General features: G+C 39.4%; 1 protein-coding gene across 1 annotated transcript in view; it reads right to left on the bottom strand.

Annotated features, from left to right (window-relative positions):
• The window catches only part of LOC124132351 (5'-3' exoribonuclease 2-like), a 62,298-nt gene that overhangs the window by 13,889 nt on the left and 26,094 nt on the right, over positions 1–22,315 (bottom strand). Inside the window, exon 30 of the mRNA XM_048403234.1 lies at positions 21,361–21,455. Coding sequence (XP_048259191.1) covers positions 21,361–21,455 — 95 coding nt within the window. The remainder of the gene's footprint in view (positions 1–21,360; positions 21,456–22,315) is intronic.

The raw sequence follows: 22,315 nt of genomic DNA, 5'->3' as shown, positions 1-22,315 counted from the left end.
TATTGATTAATTGCATGTAGGACTCGGCAGGTAAAAGCGTGCCTTTCAACCACACCTCAGTCGAACATCTTTACATTTCCAAATGAAAACAACCATTTGACGGGTGCAAGAGCAGCGGTGAACCTCAGTTCGATACACAGCATTAAAACCCTTCAAAACCACGGCTGTGCAAAAGGCTAGTATCGAACACTATTATCTGACTAAATTAGAGGCAAATTAATATCAAGTGTAATCGGTTGACAGCAGAAAGAGACGCGGCTTAGTGGTAAACATGTAGTCTCTTTAAAGTCTTTGTCAGCGAGTCGTCACACCCTAATTACTGTGAGAACTCACACTTTTTTTCAAGCCTGGGGCTATTATTGTTGAGAGTCCATACTATTCGTGCACCAAGATAACTTGCTCCGTTTCTGTCTCTCCTCTCAGCTATCCATCCCAACTTCTTACATTTAACCTCAAGTGTTTCCAACCTTTTTCTATCAACAATACACTTCATAAATTCAGTGCGCTCTATATTCTGTAAATATTATTTTTCTACCTTTTCGTGGTTATGGGTTAAAACCCCAGGAACTTAATTAACGTGTAAATCTATTCAGTTGGAGCCATTATTTTGAGTGTGGCTGATGAAGATGGTTATTCTCACACTCACTAATGAACAAAACACATGGCGGAAACCTATGTCATTGCAAAACATCTTAACCATCAAGTCGAAAAATCTCATGAAAACTATTAACCTGGAAGGTTGTCATGAAAACAAAAACACCTTTTTTCCATCCATTGTAAATGTCGCCATTGTGTCTAACAGTATATAAATATAAAATAAATACATATATAACTAACCTACATACCAGTATATACATGAATCCCAATTTGCAAGTTAATCCCCAGATGGACGAAGAATTGATACTAAAATCACACATATCATATCTATCATTCAGTCGGTTTGAAAAAAACCAAGAATAATGACTGTATGTCATTCAGGCATCAGCTATATCTCAGTCTGATGACTCTTACAGCCTATGGTTGACTCCTGTAATCTGTCACTTCCCTTCTACCCTCTCCTTTTGAGAACCTACATATCCCACAACTTGAAGAACATGTCCATCAGAGAGGGGATCAATGTACATAAATGGATATTCTGAACATGATAGAAACGTATTAAAAAAATAATCTCTCTTCCACAAAACTACCTATGTTTATCAACCATCTTCCCACCCTAGCTCAGAGCATTAAGATGGAGATTCTCTCCACAGCATCTCAACACGCAAACATATAAAAGAAACACACCCAGAACAGAGCCTTTGTGTCTTTTAGCCCAGCTACAAAAAAGGATTTGAGAAAGGAAATACTTGAAGTTATTCACATGCAGTCTCTGATTGCATAATGATTTCATGTCATGTCCGACTAGTCTTCCGACTGTAGCAATGCGTCATCGGCAGCAACAAAGACCTGGCCACTAGACGGGGCTTTGTGAGCTGACATCACGAATCTTGGGTCGTCATTACAATCGTTAATATCAATAGAATTAACCCACCAATATGTACGTCGGCCCAAAAAATCATGCAGCAATAGTTAGTGCACAAAGAAGCACCAGCAACGAAACATGGTCGGGACAATTAAAGTTGATAGTGTGAGCGCGTCTCTACAATACATCCAAATTCAATCTGTGATGTAATTAGAAGTATAGGGGCTATTATGAACAAGTTGTTGAGGTGAGCGTGGACCGTGAACGAAGCGTGACCAAGTATGGCACAGGGATTATTGCCTTAGACTGGAGTTTCCGTGCAATTACCATCAGTTTTGTCCGTACAAGAGTCAATATTATATCACAATAACACAAGCTGACACGATGTTCACATGAATGCCCTCTGGGACATGTTACAAGAAAACATGCACGACAAAGTCCAAACAAACTTAACCATTTTATATTTTCTTTAAAAGTTTTTTGCCAAAACAATACCTTTTTATATGCTTTATGCCATGAAAACTTCTACATGAGATTTGAAACAGAAGAAAAAATATATAAAAAATCAATTTCAAAATCTTGAATAATTATGACAATTATGTTTGATTCATTTGCTAAATGAATATAGAGTTAATCTCCGCTATGATAAAGAATTAGATATAACTTTTTCTTTCAGAAAATCAACACAAAATGATTACTTGGAATCTTGTCTCGTACATTGACTGGTCTTTGCAGTTTGTAGTAAGGACATTAATAGAGTTTGTGTATTCTGATCATAAATATACCAACAAACCCAAATAAATATTTCTCTGTATACATACTAAACAACTTCAATGAATTTCACCCCCTTTGCTCGGAACCTATGAATTTTAAAAATCACCAACAACTTAAGTACATATGTTCCAATTCTGGTATGCAAAAATGCCCAGGAAGGAGTTTACCAATCAGTAATAGGGACAGAACTCAGGCTTCCAATACTTTCTATGTTCATGTTTAAAATGGCCATGCTTCAATTGCTGAATTTCAAACATGCTCAAGGACATCGTCAAGCACCTCAATCTGCAGCTTCAGCAATCGAGCAAGAATCAAATGAACCTATTCCCCAATGACCAAAATTGTCCGAAGCCAGATTCGGAAAAGTTACTGACAAGCCAACGATTGCAAATAGGGGCTGATCTAATTGGGCGAAGCGAAACATATAATTTTGGTGGACTCCATCAGTCGTAATTGACTGGTGGGTACGGTGAAGAGCCGACTAAACCAATGCTAGCAACTGGCCGCTTCGACACTTGTCAACAAATTGGATTACAATTACACGAACGAAATTTTGCCAATGTGCCTAATACCTGTGCTTGGTGTTAGAATTGAGAGCTTGACAAGGACCCACAAGGGTGTCCGAGCGATTGACATTCATTGCGTGGCCTTCCAATTCATTCCCCAACAAAAACGACAGCAAATTTCGGGTGATTTCATTCAAATCAGGGCAATTCTTCACACTTTTCATCATGGTCGCAATTAAAATGAACATTCCAATGAAATTTAGTGGTAATTACTGGAGCATGTGGGGTGCTTGAAGTAAGCTGCTAGCTGATTGGCCTTTGTTGGGGGGATAAGTGGGGCATAACACTACAATTTAATCTGCAACATCATCAAGTAAGTTCTCCGCATCTTCTCGGGGATGGGTATTCCAGATCAATCTGACATACATCAAATCTTTTTTCTATTTTTTAAAAACCTTTTTTATAGGTATGAGAGCAAAGATGACAATCTGTGTACCCTGCTCCCTTTAGGATGTGTTGAAATACATAATAAAAAAATGCCTCCTGTCACATGTTCGAAACATTTTGAGGCCTTAACCATTAAGTAGGTCTCTTTCGTCACGTTTCTTCATGGAACATAACTTTTATATAAAGAAGACACTAAGTATAAGTAATTATTGTGCGTATCCTAAGTTGCTTGTGTCCTGACAATGATGGGTGATCCAGAAGTCTGAGATGCTGCAAATTGACATTGATAGTTCAAATCTGGGCTTGGCTTTTGGCAACCTTTGCCACTATGAACTGCCACATGGAGCTGACATGCTGTGCTATCATTAAAGCACTGTTAGAAGCAGCGATAACCCAACGTAATCACTCACTTCAGCAACGCAAGTAGGACTGACCAGAGTACAGGTATCAGCACCATCTCAAGGATGAGGGTACCACTCTTTGTTCCTGCATCTCTTATCAACCAGCTGGCCACATTTTACAGCCATCCCAAGTCAAAAAATTTCTAATTTCCAAGCGCCTAAAATTTCACCAGAATTTACCAAACAATATGAATACCGTATTCGACGTAATAAGCGCCCGCTCTAATAAGCGCCCAGGGCGATATTTGCGAATATATTGGCTAGTGAACAATCCCAATTAGCACCCCTTCCGATTGATCAATGTTCACAAGACATTGATTCGCGTATGATACGCACTCGTGTGTTATATGCAACCTTAATTATGGACAATTAAATCTGGAAAAATATATGTCGTACATGAACACGAAATTTATCTTTCAACTGTTTTTTTTTTCACCAAAATAATATTTTAATAAGAGCCCCCTATTTCTAATTTTGAGAGTGCCCTGCGCTTATTACGTCGAATACGGTAAGCCTTTATGTTGATACATGATCAAGGGGAAGAAAACATTCAGAAGATGCAAGCTGCAGGTCAAGTATCTTTATTTCTTACTTCCGACCAAATTTCTTGACTTACTAAAAATAAAACTTATATCCATGCCAAAACGGATCTTTTCATCTCATAAAACAGATTTATGACAATTTCAAGTCTGTCTTTGTCAGTCCCCATTTCCGCCAGTTGACTAAATAATATGCCTGGCTAAAAAGATAGATAATAATGTCAATGATGTCAATTGTCGAAGACAGAAAGCAACTGTTTTTGATAAATGTCCTCAAAGTAATCCATGTATAAATGTGTTACTGCTCACCAGTGGTGTGAAATATGTTGATTTTTTTCGGGACTTTCTTGCATATTTGCTTAAAGTTACTTCTCCGATATTTATCGATAATTGATCGATATTCTGTTAGCAATTAGCATTCTCTATAATCTATATCGAAAGCCAGCCCTACTATATAATTGATCAAAGCCAACTGATAGCTCCTGTCTGCAGATGTAGCAGTGTCAATAGTGGCTAAAGTCAAATCACCCCTAAAGCCACAAAAAGAGAAACTCACAATCAATGCTTTAACCCAGAATCTCCAAACTCTTTGAAAAGAAACATATTTTTCCATATTTTGCAACAAGAATAATATGTCCATATTTATTCTTTTCCATGGATGTTCTTTATTAAACCTGTAGCTTTCATCTCGGCACTCTTCATACAGAAGCATCTTTGAAGTTGTATTCATCAATAACCTGCATATTGAGTTTTTACAGCTTCTACAACCAATAGATTCAACAGCCAAGCTAACCACTTCATAAATTGATATCTCTCTTATTTCAAGGTTTATTTCTTTTATTTGCCAACAAATTGACTAGCAGAGCCAACGAGCCCTCACTAGTTTGTCTTGAGAACTCTTGTGGAGAATTTAAGCATTCCTTCCCGTGGAGAGTTACAGCACAATACAGACATCTTGTTTGTCAAAATGGTGAGAAAGGGGTTTCGAGTCTCTCTTCGCAGTGCTTGCCACAGACTTGAACCACTTTACCCACTCAGACTATAGGCTTGTGGCCGTTTGTTGCCGTAGACAATTTATGCATAAGGTGCAAATAAGTCATCTGTTGGTAGTATTTCTGGCCAGGGCTGATTTTGATTCGGAATGTTACGAGAGCAATCGTCCGCTAAAATCGGCATGGATAACATGTAGTGTTAGTCCACACTTGAAGTTGGCGGAGCTCTCGGCTCCGTACTTGTCAGCATGGGGAGCCTTGTGTACGCCTCAAGCGCTCCTGCATGAATAATTACGACAGTTTTAGCAACTATCACTCCGCTCTCTTGAAGGGATTAGCCCTGGTAGGAAAGGCCCAGATGCTAACGGAGTCCACGGCGACAAGTGACGAACGACAGCACTTGAAATCCCGGCCAAACACCAGCGAAAAACCCTCAGCTAATTGTCACAAGCAGACTTAATAACCACACTTAAGTAGATGTCAAAATCTATATCCTCATCTGTCAACTGCAGTTTCAGATTTGTCTTGAAGCTCCAGGTCACAGTAAGCCGACTTGCCCTAATTGATACCACCAAGATGGAGAGCACGTTAAGTCTGATGTGGTCCCACCTCCATCTTCCCTCGAAAGCTAAGTATAACAAATGACTCGCAGTCTTTCTTCTGTTGTCGTACGCATTGAATGGAGTGGTATATTGGGCCCTCATATGCCAAATTAGCCATAGCAAGAGCCCTGAGTAAACATGGGAGAAACATTATCGGCCATTAGTGATGTCAACACCAACAGTGATACGCCATGTGACCATGGCCCACTGAAATAATTAGGGATGGTCACTTGGGGAATAGCAGGGAAAAAAATAATATGATAACTTTTTTTTTTCAAATTTTAAACATATTTCATTTCAAGGAGCTTCTTTGTTAGTAATCTTTCCTCATATAATAATATTTAAAAATATTTAGTTCAAGCTTAATTATTTTCAAGGAACCATCTATAGCACAGAAATTAAATCTCTCTGCTAATAAATAATGAAATATTCCTTATTCCTCCCAAGTAGCTTTACTTCTATTCAGCCTAAATATTAAACATTATCGATGATGGTCAAATCAATTTACATATAATTAGTGTTTTAAAAAAACAACAATTAAATATAAAAAATAAAAATAATTTTGGCATCACAAATACAGTCTCAACACACTAAAAATAACTATTCTTGCCATTACCCAAGCTTCATCAAAACACAAAATAAACACCATTTTCAATGTCCTATCTAAATAATTTAAAATTACTCATTTGTTTTGCCCCAACCATGATCCTTCCCCACTTTGGTTAGCTGATACAGCATTGAGCTGAGACAATACAACGTGCAACAAGGGATCAGCTGAGAGTAAGGTATAGCTGTCCCACCTGTCTGGGTGCACACGCGCACACACACACAGATAGGTAACGCTACACACGCCAGCTTCACATACTGCCTAGCTGCCTCGAGTGCTCATCCAGCCTGGTATGGATAGGCATGGAGGGTCATCGAAAGAGACGAAGAGGGGATTTTGAGGCTGAGGTCGATACTGTCAACGCAATACCCAATCAATCTTGAACAGTTTTCTCTGGGATATATTACCGGGTGTTCCCAGTTAATACGAACCCCTGACAGTATCTTGAAACAAAGGCTTCGGCAGGTTTATCCACTGAAGTAGAAACTCATCATGTTCATTCATAATGTACAATGAACAATGACACAGAATAATTTTGCCCGATTCACTTTTTAAATCTGTATGGTTTTGGTACTTTTACAAATGATTAATACGAAATACATCATCAGATTTTGGCTGTTTTCCCAGCAACAGATGGGTGATTTCCATTCACTCAGTGTTTTTGAGAGGGGTAATTTGGAGAATACAAGTTTTTCACCAATTAAGTGTGGTGCAAATATTGGATTACTGGAAAATATCTCACTTACTGTTGGATCAGTCTGTTGCCTCTAATCCCTAGAATTTGTGTAATTGTTCTTCAATAAATTATGTCTGACCCTAAAGTCAATGTGTACAGATTAATTTTTGAACTAACATTCATTGCTAAAAACAGAATAAAATTAATCCATTATCAAAACTTGAAGATTTGACAACTAATCTAAAAATCTAATGTGTGGACCAAAAAACTATAAAAAATCCTCAGGATCCCACAAGGAATAGCCTCGTAGTTGAAGCACTGCCATTTTTTCAAATCCCTAAATTTGTAAATGAGTATGTATGAAACCCCACCTCATGGCTGGGCTGTTGCTAAACAAGGCATAATACTTGACTGAGATCAATCCATTAATACAAAGGGTTTTGTTTGGTTGTGTTGTTGTCGATGGTCTGAAAGAAGACATTTTGTCAATTTGTTTAACAGGTCTGACCAAGCTGAAAGTCACAATCAGAAAACAAATCAGAAATAGCTTACATTTACTCCTGTATACTAGACCACTCATCCGTGACTGACAACTTTTAAATTAAAAATTAGTTAAATGCACTGAATGTAGTCTTGGGCAATTCTGTCACAAAAGAGTGAATGAGTGAGTGAGTATGGTTTTACGCCGCTTTTAGCAATATTCCAGCAATATCACAGCGGGGAACACCAGGAATGGGCTTCACACATTGTACCCATGTCGGGAATCGAACCCGGGTCTTCGGCGTGACGAGCTAACGCTTTAACCACTAGGCTACCCGGCCGCCCCCGTTACAAAAGAAAAACAAAGCCTTTTCATAAGTATGACATCTATATCTTACTGTAAAAAAAACTAAATATCCTCCACATAATATCAGCATTTATTTTTTAACCTTGACAACACATTTCTTTTTGTCACTCCTGCATTTTGGCAAGACTGCCCCAACAGAGGAAGATAAGCAGTCCCAGTAACTCCCCCAACTTTTCAGGTATTTTCTTGCAACCTCTTGTTTCTGGTTATGGAGTCATCCAGTACTGGACATACAACTATATGTTAATTTGCATAAAAATACTTGTTCCTGATTGGTTGCTGAAAGGAGATTTTTTCCCACTCCGCTGAGGTACAAATTTCATATACCCCGCTAGGAAACGCCAAACTTCTCCCTACTGCAATTCATAATTATACAATTATATTATCTCGAAATGCAGTTTAGCGAACTTAATCAAACATTCCCGATTGCAATTCAAGGGTGATAACTCTGTGAGTAAATTTGTTGACAACCAGTCACTTGGGGCATATGGTGGGTGTATCCTGTGTGTGGCCCCATGGGTACATCGGGCCAAATACCTTTCAAGACAAGACATCAACAGACTGTGTATTACACAAAAAAGGTTTAAAAAGCAACAACCTAGTTTGCAATAATAAGTTGATAACCAAGATCAGATATCACTGATGGGGATGTCATTGATCGAAAATTTCGGAAATGATATATCGATTAACATGATTTACAATAAAATGAATTATTCTGCATGTGTACAGAAAAAAGTTAATCAGTTTAAAGCTAAATATGAACTAGGCTCATCCATTAAATGTTTAAACTGAATTTTCGTCATTCTAATTGTCCTTCATCACCATGGTTATCATAACTAATGTAAACGTGTCTGTGGCAGTGAATTATTAAATTAGTATCTATCTTCACAAATTTATATCAATACAGTATCGACATTCAACACTTACTGATACATCGACATCGCGATATACAATGACGTCCCTTGACATCAGTAAACATTAACCCTTCTGCCCCCAGTAACAGTTTGAGAGACAACAGGAACACTGTGTGTGTTATGTCAAGCATGTGTATGATACAATGAAAGTGAAATGATCACTACACTCGATCAATTCAACATGATTCAACATGATTCAACATCAATTCAACGTCATTCAAGATGACATCCTTCAGAAATACACCAGAAAGTAGACCAATCTACAGCAAGATACTTGTATGGTTGCCAGATACGTGTTATATTGCCTGCAAGTATATCTGGGTCGATTCTGGATATATTGAAGTGGCAAGACACTCCATCAATTCAACATGATTCAACATCATTCAAGATGACGTCCTTTACAAATAAACCAGAAAGTCGTGACCAATCTGCAGCAAGATACTGGTGAGATCGGCAGATACGCGACATATTGCCAGCGAGTATATCGGGGTCGATTCCAGATGTATTGGAGCAGCATGAATATGTATCTATGCAGATACGCACGCAAAAAGGGATCCTTTGACGAAACATATGTCAAGAACCAAGTCGGAGACAATATTGAACGTAAGTCCACCCTGAATGGGAACACAAAGGTCACTATAGCTCTGTCATGTCACCAAGTGCACAGTCAAGCCATCATACAAGGGGGAATAACTCCTATTAAGTCTTTACGATGAAACAGCATGACTCTCGTCAACCATTTAGTATCACATTAATATATTCAAAGTTTTTTAAGAATTTTGTTTGCTCGAAAACTTATTGTCCCAAAAGCAAAAAACTTCCTGGCTATGACAGTGACATTACTGAGAGCAAGGGACTTTGGGGACATCAGACCCTTGACTGTAAGAACTCATGGACTTTTTAACTACCCCGATTTTTTGTGAAATTCTCAAGAGCTACTTTCAGTGATAAACTGGCGGACAACCTGATCAGACTATTGTATATGTGAGTGGTCTTGACAGGTTTGCAAGGAAGGGAAGAAATGAAACTTTTCAGTTAATCAAGAAAATGACAATTAGGGTTGGTCCAATTTCCTCGGCGTATCATCTGGACGTTGACAACTCTGTCACGAAATTCTCATTTACCTCCCAGATCGCAGTTGTGTGTCCGTACACCTTTTGGCGCACCTCCTCAGAAACAATACCACTGGTTTGGAGAGTCCTCAATACGGCTGTCCTCTCGTAGGTAGCAACTGGACACCCCTCTCAGCCTCCCTTTAATAGAGATATTCTCACTCCGAGTGACAGGCCCCTCTCTCACTTAGATTGTACAAGTGCTAATTAAGCCGTGAAGGGGTTTAAGATTTGACCGGGAACCTGTCAAAGACGCTCTTATCTATTCTGACGAGCATGGCACCATTAGCAGTCTTTTCTCTCTCTACCTCTTTTGTCAAACGAACAAAACTCTCAGTAAAAAGTTCATTAGTTAGTTTGGTAATGGACACCTGCACGGCGGCCGTCTAATTGCCGTGCGATGTCACACTGCACTTGCAACTTATATCGCTGTTCAGACAAATTTAACTTGAAAAACAGGAAGTGGATGACATGACATATTTATCTAAATATAGGGCATGTTCAAAGTATGCCATTTCATAGAGTGATTTTCAAATTGGACATTTTCCATACTCAATAAATTGATTGAATCTCAAAAAAAAATACAAGAACAATATTGTTATCTACAACAAACTAACAGTGTCCCAAACTAACAGTCTGCTTGTCAAGGTGAAATTTGAGTGTAATTGATGGACTATTTCTCTCAAATCGTCTGCAATGACATTAACAAATAATACCTTTGGAGGATTAATGGATGTTGTACGCCACTTTTAGCAATATTCCAGTCGTATCATGGGCGTGACATCAAGAATAGGCTTCACACATTGTACCCTTGAGGGGAATCGAACCTGGATCTTGATTGTGATTAACCAGCGCTTTATCCACAAGGCTCCCCCACCACCCAGGAAAGTTAGCTGAGATTACTACCCCATAATCCACAACCCTGTTCAACATATAGGAATAACCCACAACACATACCCTTGATCGAGCAATGATAGAAGTGTTAACTTCACAAACTCACATCTTAGTATAAAAACAGGGACGTTTGACGCCATGGCAAAGTCATAGACATTCAAAATACAACCTAGATATGAAAGTATATTTTTAGCCGCTAACAACAATTTTCCAGAGATATTTTTTTCATTCATCAGAGTAAGCAGAAGCTGAGAAATGTATCTAATTTTAAGTGAGGGAAGATCTTATTTGCTCAAACACTCAACTTGCCACAGCGGCAGGTTGCAAAACGTTAAGTTCTCACTGCTAAGCAGTTAGTAGGGAGAGAGCCTGTATACGGTGTTGTCTCAGTAAACAAGTTGAACAGAGCCCTCGCTCCAGCCAAAATACCCAACATGAGCTGTGTTATGTCCCAACCAATAAAATATAGTGTATCTACACCGGCAGTGTTGACCTGTGTCAACACCCAGAGCCGTCCCAACACGGCAGCATACAGCCCAGCCCCACGGAGAACCATTCAGTCTCATCGGGATGCACCAGCACAAAGCATTCACTCAGGGGCGGTCGTTTTGTAGATGGAATGGCTAGCATAATTGAATTAATTCGTAGATCCCTTGTCAGTGAATGTGAAAAAGGTTATTGAACATTATGTGAAAAGGAACCTACATCAACGCATCTTGCCACTCATTGTGAAGGTTTCTTGTTTCTTGTCGAGAGATTTGCGTAAATTGGGGAGGCCGAGCTTGCAGCACCTGGGTCGGAGAAGCGCTGGGGCCGAGGCAAGCTTTGAGGGGCTCCCCCAATCACAGCAGCCCGAAGAATCTTTACAAGTGAGACAATACCGCCATGTCTAAGAGGCCAATTAGGAGAACTTTCTTCGCCCGTGCATTCAGCTTTTTGCAAGTAATAACAGATCAGTGGCTGCGATGCGCGAACAGCAACAATTAAAGACCGCTCACTGCTGAAGGCCGGACGATAGAGGAGACACTTCAAACTGGAGGGGCCACCATTTTGACAGCTTAGATTGACGGGTACGGGGAAAAAATACACAAAATCAGGCTTCAATTGAGGGAACAAATAATACTTTCCACCCAACTAAACAATAATGGTGGAACGAGGGCAACTTTTCTGCTTACAAACATATCGCTTCATTGAAAGACAGTGTGGGTGCTTGAAAGCCTATTACAACGCAAGTAGGTCCCCCATCAATGCTGTGCTAAATACAAGATTACTACCATGTCACCTCTCCCAAAACTCCCCAGAAATGCTATTCAACGTCGACGCTGTCGATACTATCGCCAGCATAGCAAAATATTATCTGTCACTCAAATTCACAGCATCTTTCAAAGAGTATTGGGCTGAGAAACAATATGAGGAAATTGGCAACGTTAGTAATTTATCTTCAAGTTTGCCGCTACCCCCATGATAGACAGATGGTGTGAGTGTGTGCCTATTAAACTCCTCTTGTCGGACTTTCTTGGGTTAACCCAAGACGGCGGGGGTCATGTTGTAGAAGGTACAACAGCCCACCCACAAGCTCCAGCAAACTGTCGCTGTACCCCTCCCATCTCTCTATCTCCTGTCTATGTCCCCATCGCTGGCACACTCCATGTTGGCTACACTGTATCAATGGGAGGCAAAAGCAGGAACATGTCCCCGTGGTGTGGCACTTCTGTGTCAAGCTGACAAGGGTAATAGGATCTCTAAGGCTTGTTCGTCATAGTGAGCAGGGTTATACAATGATGTGTATACAGTAGAACAAACTGGTTAAATATACATCACAGAGTAAGGGTTTCCTGTGGAGGGGGAAGAAAGATAAGAGAGAAAGAGAGAGCATGGATATTAACATTGTGGGATTCAAGTACAGTGAAGGAGACCATCAAATATGTAAAGCTATCCGTACTTTGATATAAAAAGATTTGTTTTGTTTGTGCGGTTTGACTCTGCACTCCACCATATTCCAGCTATAAGATACGTCCCTTACATAACAGAGTGTGAAAATGCAAATCCGGTGATTGATAGTATGAGCAATGTTATGTGTATTTTTATGCGTTATGTATTTTTTGGGTACGATGACACACAATCAACAAAATCATGAAGTCTGTCCACCCAATACATTGAGTCGCCTTGCACGACAAGCATGGGTGGCAGGGCACTTTTCTAACCAGGAATCCCCACAAGGAGACAAGCAAAGGTTGCTGGAGACCTTCTTTTACCAGGACTCTCCAGAAGACAAGGAGACAAGCACAGGTTGCGGGGGACCTATTCTAACCTGGAATCTCCACGGGACCTATTCTAACCAGGAATCCCCACAAGGAGACAAGCAAAGGTTGCTGGAGACCTCCTTTTACCAGGACTCTCCAGAAGACAAGGAGACAAGCACAGGTTGCGGGGGACCTATTCTAACCTGGAATCTCCACGGGACCTATTCTCACCAGGAATCTCCAGAATGAGACAAGGAGACAAGCAGAGGTTGCCGGGGGACCTATTCTAACCCGGAATCTCCAGAACGAGACAAGGAGACAAGCATAGGTTGCCAGGGGACCTATTCTAACCAGGAATCTCCACAAGGAGACAAGGAGACAAGCACAGTATTCCAGTTGTATCATGGCTCCTGCTTAGTATGGGTTTGTTTGTTTGTTTGTTGTTTTACGCCGCACTCAGCAATATTCCAGCTATATGATGGCGGTCTGTAAACAATCAGGCCTGGACCAGACAATCCAGTGATTGACATCATGAGCATCGATCTACGCAATTGGGATACGATATCATGCATCAACCTAGTCAGCGAGCCTGACCAATCGATCCCATTAGTTGCCTCTTACGACAAGCATAGTTGCCAAAAACAGCAAGCATGACCTATTCTAACTCGGATCTTCACGGGTCTGCTTGGTGAGGGAGGAGAGCCTCAGGTGAAGCAGGTCTCCAGCATTTACCACTCTGATATTTACCGATCTGCTTAGCAATGAATTTCTTTTCTTCAAAATCATGAATATATTTAAAGACCATTAATTATTTAATTTAGCAAATCAAAATTGATATCATATGTGTCCAAACTTTTGAAAAAATGTACCCATGCAGTGCACCTTAAAAAACCATACTGACAAGATATCCGACACAATGCAGATTGCTCAGACTACTTCAACAGAATTCATTCTTGATGCTTTCACTCCTATCTAGCTTGCCTTACCGTGTACAAACATGCACCATCACAACAAGACTAGGCATCCTTACAGTCATTGATACATGCAACAAGATCAATGTGAAGGTCATCATATACATGAAGGTGAAGGTCAGATGACCCTGAACGCCCCGAGAGTATCTCGACCATTGTGTAAGTTGTCAATGACATTGAAGTGCATCTCGATGCCAGTGCTAGATCCTGCTTGTTCCTTAATTGAGAACATGTATGCTTAATCTGAGATTATCTGTATCAATGATATTCTTCAACACATTCACGGCTTAGGGAGCTGTAAGGCGAATAACTGTTTTACATGGCTTACATGGCTTACATGGTTTTACATGTTTTACCATCTCCAGAATAGTTAGAAGGAGCCTGAGCATGCTGACGGTGGTCTGTAAATAATCGCGGACAATCCAGTGATTGACATCATGAGCATCGATCCACGCAACTGAGATACGATGGCATGCATCAACCAAGTCAGCAAGCCTGACCACCTGATCCCATTAGTTGCCTCTTACGACAAGCATAGTCGCCTTTTACGGCAAGCATGGGTTGCTGAAGACCTATTCTACCCCGGATCTTCACGGGTTCTGCACAAATGTCTCCTCACTTGACATCATCATTAGGCTCCTCCTCTTCATCATCATCCTCCACCGAGTGAGTGAGAGAGTGAGTTGGGGTTCACTCCAATAATAGGAATATCCCAACCATGGGGGAGACACCAAAAGTGAATGAGAGAGAGTTGTGTTGAATGATGCGTGTGAGATTAATGTAGGAGGAAAGTGATGCAGGTGTAAAGCTTTTGGGCATGGTGGTGAAATTCCTCGAAACATGATTGAGGTTAATCTGGGATCTTAACCCACAACCACAGGTTCCTGGCCCGCCTAAGGGACACAACTCTGTACAGCCAGGACCAGCCGCTTGAAGGACAAGCCTAATTAGGAAAGTGGGCGAGTCATTGAGCTGGGTTTTATGCAACATTCCACCCATGATGGGGACGAGTTTATTGTTCCCATTTTGGGATTCAAACCTGGTCCTGGCATGACAGGCAAACGGTTCAACTACTGGGCTACTGCATGTCCTAATAATAACTCTTGGACATGACAAGTGTAAAAGGCTTTTTTTCAAGAAGAATTATGCTGACATAAAAGAAAGAGTGTTTGGAGTGTTTTTGCTACTGAAAATACAATCAATATCTTTGATACCAGTGACAGAATAGTGTATTTTTAAACAAACTTATGAACAGTTAGTTGACATAAATAAGAATTTTAAAAATAGCATTCATTTCAATGAATATTTTACCACTTCAAAAAAGGAAGGGGAAAAAAAAAATATTTACAAAGAAACAGAATGACAAGTTTCTTTACCAAGCTCAAACAATGTTCTCAGGTCACAGTGACCCAGGAGCCTTGAATGAATCTGTATGTCATCAGTGATGTCAAGGGGCGCCCAACATCATCTACATGACTCCATTCAGAGTTATCTGCCCCTTATCTGTGAGTACATCTCTCCATCAGCTAACACGACCACGATAACGCTCCAGCGTCATCGCCAGTCTCCTACACAGCCCCAGCAATCAACACTAGAACTTATCTTCAAATATTTCTCAATCATATCTTTAAACTTGTGTCAATGATTTCCACAGCTCATTCACAGGCCTGTACAGCCTCAATGGGGGTTGGAAGGCCATTCACAGGCCACAAGGGGTAGCGTTCATCTTCATCCCTTGTTCAGCGTGATCACAACTCTTCAACCCTCCTTAGGCCTGCTACATGGTAAACTGGATTGATCTTAACACTATTCATTCATTTTTAATTAAGTAAGTTACAAATAATAATTAACAATATCCATCTTCATCTAAATAACCATTTGTTTTTTCCCGTTCTTTAAAGAGTTCTAAATTAATGAAGAACAGAACAGACTCCAATCATGATAAAATGATTAATATTGTAAAATATCTTTTATTCGTTTTAAAATTGTTCATTTAAAGTATTTTTTTAGTATTCCTTGTTCAAATTTCTCAAGTATTAGTTTATTTAGTGAGTGAGTATTGTTTAACGCCGCTTTTAGTAATATTCCAGCAATCGAGTGAGTGAGTGAGTGAGTGAGTGAGTGAGTGAGTGAGTGAGTGAGTGAGTGAGTGAGTGGCTTCACACAAACCAAGGTCTTTGGTCGGATGAGCGAAAGCTTTAACCACTAGGCTACCCCACCATCCCTACTTTTATTAAGTTGTTGAGGGTGAGTGAGTGAGTGAGTTATTCTACACCACCATATTCCAGCAGTGTCAAGGCAGCATAAACATTTTGGTTGACAGCATAGTGTCCCAATGCCGTTTGTAAGTATCACACTACTACTGCAATAGTCCAGAGGCCTCTGAAACCACCCCAACTCAATGAGTGAATGTTGTTTTACGCCAGTCTGAAATATTCCAGCTATATCCTGGCAGACTAAAATGATCGAGGACGGATCAAGCAAACCATAGTAGATGCCATAAGGAACATCCCACATCATCAAGCCATGATGAAAACTGAACCGCAATCAACCATGTCACCGAGATTAGATTCAGTTGATCAAGAGAATGTGACAGCCGGTTCCAACACAGGTCTCCATCGGTCATCTGGGAAATGATAATATACAGGGTGCTGTGGTATAACTGGAATATTGCTCACTGCAAACAATAAACAAACAGCGGATACATCATGTTGCAGAACTAGTTTCTAGTTTCACTGGGGGCCTGCTCTGGTCTGCAATCTTCACTGGCTTTAGCAAGTAACAGACATGTTCTGACAAGAGGTGGAGACAACTGAGGGTTCAATCCCAATCTGCACCTGCTTTATGTTAATGGGAGGGAAGTGGTGTGTGCTGATTTACGAGTGTGTATGGATTATAATCAGTTGAGTAACGTAGGCAAAAAAAAGATTGATTATCGGAATTATCATCGATGGAGAAAAATATAAAGGATTATCAATATAAAAATTGTGTCATCGATAATATCTCACAAAAACTATTGTGATGAAATAAATTTAGATTTACCCAAACAGAACTGTTATTGTCAATAATGTCAATTGCTAAAGATGGGAAGTAGCTGTTTTTTGTTATGTCTCAAATGTCAACAAAGTAATCTCTGCATAAATGTGCCACCACTCACCAGTGGAGTGAAATATGTTGATTTCCTTGGGAAATTTTGTGTGTGTATTTGCTCAAAGCTGCTTCTCCGATATATTTATTGATAATTGATTGATATTTACCCGGTAGTTAACGATTATTGATCTATATGATATGTCTCGACAGCCAGCCCTAGAGTTATGTACCCTTGTTCTTTGTTATTTACACACATAGGTGATTAGGTAAGTGTTTCCTTACTATAAATAGCACATATACTACTTAAAGAACAGTTTTTTCAAATCACTACAGTTTATCTTTTATGTCATGACAGATTAACTATAATCCTATGGAAAAAAAAATGTGTGTTCTTTAACTTCTTTTGAGTAGTATATTAGGATTAAAAAGTGTATTGTGCTCACCAAAGGCTTGCATATTTTTAGTTCCTGATAAATGAAATTACGATGTGGAAAAACACAAGGGTAAACTCTTTGTATCATACGTCATTCTTAAATTACCTGTGCTTACTGTGTTATTTCATTCACTGAAGTGAGTTAGTGAGTATGGTTTTTGGCCGTCTTTTAGCAATATTCCAGCAATATCACGGCGGGGGGACGCCAGAAACGGGCTTCACACATTGTACCCATGTCAGGAATCAAACCCGGGTCTTCAGGGTGACGAGCAAATGCTTTAACCACTAGGCTACCCGGCCGCCCCTTTATTCACTGAAGTATCTTTAGAAACCACATCATAAACACAATGCTAGAGCCATGATTTAGTATCACATAGTGCCAATATTTGTGAACAGAAACATCAATACATTGGGAAAAACTATCTAGACTATCTGAGAGCAACAGTTTATTGAGCAACATACCTTGCATCAATGCATGGAGCTTGTTAAAGTAGTTCCTCTTAGGGTGCCTCATTTGCATATATATCGGATCCTGATACCAAGTATATCAGATTGGTTCCTCGCATGTTAAAACACTTCTGTGACGTCTCCATTATTTTCCAGGAATGGAGAGTTGTTTGTCAACCATACATTATCTTGCACCAGCATTTGAATTAATGTCCATTTGGAATAGACGGAACTATTTTTAACATTTATTGACTATAAATAATTATGATCTCTTTCCGAAAAACATATGTCACCAGGGGGCTTCGAACCCCCATTGATTTGAGAACGTGTAATTGTCAACCTCAACTACGGCGGCAGATGAGGGAATCATGTGAAATTAATTATTAAATATTTCCATAATTTTGCATAATGCTAGAAAGCTAAAAATAATATGTACATAATACGGTGTTAGAGCAGGTTACCTACAACAATGTTCATATTTATAGCAATAGGTTTACATAAACCTTTGGCGAGAAAAAACAAATCAGGAAATATATATATATATCCTTGTTCGTGGCTCTATATTTCCTATTATTCCTGTCAGCAAGTATTAACAATGTGCAAGCGATTGATAAATACTAGTTTAGGACCCAACAAAATTATGAAGAGCCGTGTACCATGCATTGTAAATGTTAGCTCGCAACGGAGCTTGGCGCACGTGCATCAGCGGCAGAGAACGCATTCCTTGTGCATCACGCAAGGGCGACTCACGCAGCATAAATAAAGACAACAAAGAGTTCTGGTGTATTTTTCAAATATTTTCTACAACAGAATATTTTGTCAAAGTGTGAAAGTAGGGATGAGTTTTAAAATTTAAGTAGGGGAATATCCTTGTAACTCTCCATTCCTTAAAATGCGCCATTATTTTTAAGGAATTGAGAGTTACTCGGACATTTTCCTCTACGTAACACTAACCATTACATGGTAGTGCCAGTAATTTATCAATGATTTCACGTCAGAAATGTTCTTGTTCGGGTAGTCATGGCATCATTTATCATAAGAACAAAACGTCTACATATAGGACATATGTAGGATTGTACAGAATTTCACTCAAATAGTTGCGTGTCAAACAGTGTGACCTGACAATGTGATCATGAATTCCGTGTCCCTTCTCCATGTTGTTGTATTTTCAGCCCTGCTTTTTCAATCTCACAAATGAGTTCTCTGTCAGAGTTACGATAGCTGTCGTATTTTTGTGCGATCTGCGACAGGTTTACGATAGTTTCGAAAATGTAACCTATCTTAAACTTAAGATATCTTATCTTTGAACGTAAGTTGTTAAGATTTATCGTAGCTAAGATCGTTCTGAAAATCTAGACACAGGGCTATAAAAGTGTAACAGACTCAGAGCTCCAGATAAGCTGCGTATCTGCGTAAAATACGCATCAGAAATGCAGAAATATGCAGTAAAACAAAATCCAAGCGTATCAAATACGCAACGAAAACATTACACATACGCTACAAAAATAAAACTTGTGCGTATCATCAAAATATTGTGAAGTAACCCTGCGTATTCGATTAGCAAATCAGCAACTTATTTTAAAATTATAAACGGGCATTCCGTCAACCTTGCCAAACCCCACGATGATACATCATGATCATTTGCCATCACACTTTCTTGTGGAAGTATCGTGGTATTTTTGAGTCCTATAAAGCTCTCGAACCCACACGACACCAGTTTGCAGGGACTAGATGAATAGCGTTTTTAAATATTTAACTTAAATACCCACATGTGTAAATCTAGTGGGTAACAGAAATTTGAATACCCAGATAGAATTACTGATACCCAATGATTTTAAAATGCATGGGTAAAATACCCACAAAAGCTTATCTGGAGCGCTGAGACTTGGGCTTTGTTTCTTATCTAATGATAAAAACAAGTGTGAGTTGTATCAGTATCTAACTCACAAGGCATGCTGGCTTCTGTTATGTGGCAGTTGATATTGTTGTATGTTTATTTGTAGTTATTGTCAGTCAGAGCAAATGATTGAAACGCTGGTAAAAATGGTCGAGGGTTGTCGGCGGAATCGAATAAGTTGAATTCAGAGTTACCTCCCCTTGTTTTAAATAAACATGGCAGGCTTGATCACTCAAGGAGTCTCTGGATTGGAAAGTTTCTAAAAGGCTGGCTGTACCTATACAAGCAACACAAGGGCGATTGAAGGCCTTGAACGACCAGACTTGTCTTATCTACAAAAAACTAATTCCTGCCAAAGAACAAAAACAGGCCTGTTTAAAGACATTCGACAGTAAAAATTTGGGACATTCATGAGACATTCACTGACATATATTGTTGGACTTGCTTCTTATTGCTGGGACCAATTATGACACATTGTATTGCCTTTTGTGATTGTAGACCTAAAACTGTGTGTTTCAACATAATTTTGTTATTACTCATTGATCGTATGCGGTCATTTACTGACTTCACAATTTAGTTCTGTACAAACCAATTTATGAGTTAACCGTTAATTTTGAAATCACCCCGTAGCACGTGGTTGAAACAGTGTTTGTTGTTTCATGCCGCTCTCAGCACTATTACATTATATGATGGTGGCATCTAAATCATTAAGTCAACGAGACAATCCAGTGTAATCAATCAATGTAATGTTTCATTTCTATGGTTACAAATATTCATGTTAGTATCACTAATTTTGACAAAGCTGTTTCTGAAATGAACGATAATCTATTTTCACTGACACTGTCATTCTCATAAAGATACACCTCTCTGGGTCTAGAGGTTCGGAGAAGAAAATTCATAAACATGAATTTTTACCATTTACTGGCACAAATCTGACTCCAACTATGTTATCTTGTGATGTCTAAGATGATTGATCAATGTTTGATCTTTTTAAACACCATACAATACAACAATATGCAAGCTGAATCGTCTGCGTGTATTGATCAGTAAATTCCTCAGTGCGAGGCAGCAAAATGTGGTGCAAGGGGAGTAACTCTTGCTCACACAATCGAACGAAGCACCAATAAAAGCACCACTAATAGCACAAACACAACAGCTGTTTCCCCAGTTCGCATTGTGACGGTTCATATAACTGAAAGTTCTTTTATTACCTTGACAATCAGCTGAGCAGTGGACGTGAGTGAAGCCACTAGTGTCTGACAAAACAGTATGAAGCAAACTCGTAAAAGTACCCCAGCCGTCTGCAGTCAACAGCACGGCTCTCACCGTCACAATGTTTGTCACCATAAACCGCTAGGTTCTCAGAGCCATGTTTGGCCCCTTCCTTTACAAGAAGAAAGTCTGTAGCAAGGAGCTGAGGTCGCCACAATGTAAGAATGTAAGAATGTAAGAATGTGAGAAGGACCTAGACAAAACACAGTACATGAAACTCTCCGGACATCTTACCTCCGTAGTTGCGGCCGCCATGATACTGAGAGTGATGCATGCTCTGGGACGACATGACAAAGTTCTGACCACCTCCGTAGGCCTGGCTCTCATGTCTGTAACAGAACGTGTCTCTTGAGGTGATTTGTGGCTTGTTTTGTTTTACGCTGCAGTCAGCAATATTCCAGCTATATCACAGCAGCCTATAAAAATTATGGTCCAGCCAAACCAATGGTTGATGGCATGAGCTTTCATCTATATCACCATGAAGCCACCAGATCCCCATTTGGTTGGCTCTCATGATGGGGTACTGGGACTGTGCCTCAGGATTCCCGCATGGAGAATGTATTTTACTCTGCAGTCTGTTTTATAAAGGCAGCCATCAAGAGACTAAGGTTACACTTTCTCAATTATTTTGGTTTATGGTGTCAATGATGTCAGAAATTTATATAAAAGCATTTTAAACTTATTCATATTTATTTATTTATTTATTTATATCATATTTATGATATATATGTATCCATTATGTGTCAACTAAAGTTTTTTGAAGGCGCCAATAGCGGTAATCTGACCATGGTTGCTGTTAATAATAGTGAGTTGTGCGATCTTCCCATTGCGTCACATACGATTTTGACAAAATAAATTAAGACAATATTAAAAGGAATTTTGAATAAAATTAATGAAATAAGTTACAAACATAAGTCCAGATATACAATGAACATTTTTTATAACCAGGCAGTGTAATTACATGATAAATTTGCGTACTTCAGTAGGGATTTGTTGACATGGTATTTCCGGAGTTACGTGCTCACAGTAGTGTCTTTGCGTTGGGGGAAAAAAACATCAAAACTCATCATGGCGTGTATAATGTGCACTCCCTTCTACCCAGCTGTGTTTTTTGGAAAAAAAGTGTGCACTATACTCACGAAAATACGGTACTTGCCTCCAGTTGGTTGGTTTGTTATTTAACGCTGCA

This window comes from Haliotis rufescens, unplaced genomic scaffold (genome assembly GCF_023055435.1).
Source record: "Haliotis rufescens isolate VD_foot unplaced genomic scaffold, xgHalRufe1.0.p SCAF_3, whole genome shotgun sequence".
NCBI classification, from domain to species: Eukaryota; Metazoa; Mollusca; class Gastropoda; order Lepetellida; family Haliotidae; genus Haliotis; species Haliotis rufescens.
The sequence above is the reverse complement of the archived record's forward strand: the minus strand, read 5'-3'. Positions and strand labels throughout refer to the sequence as shown.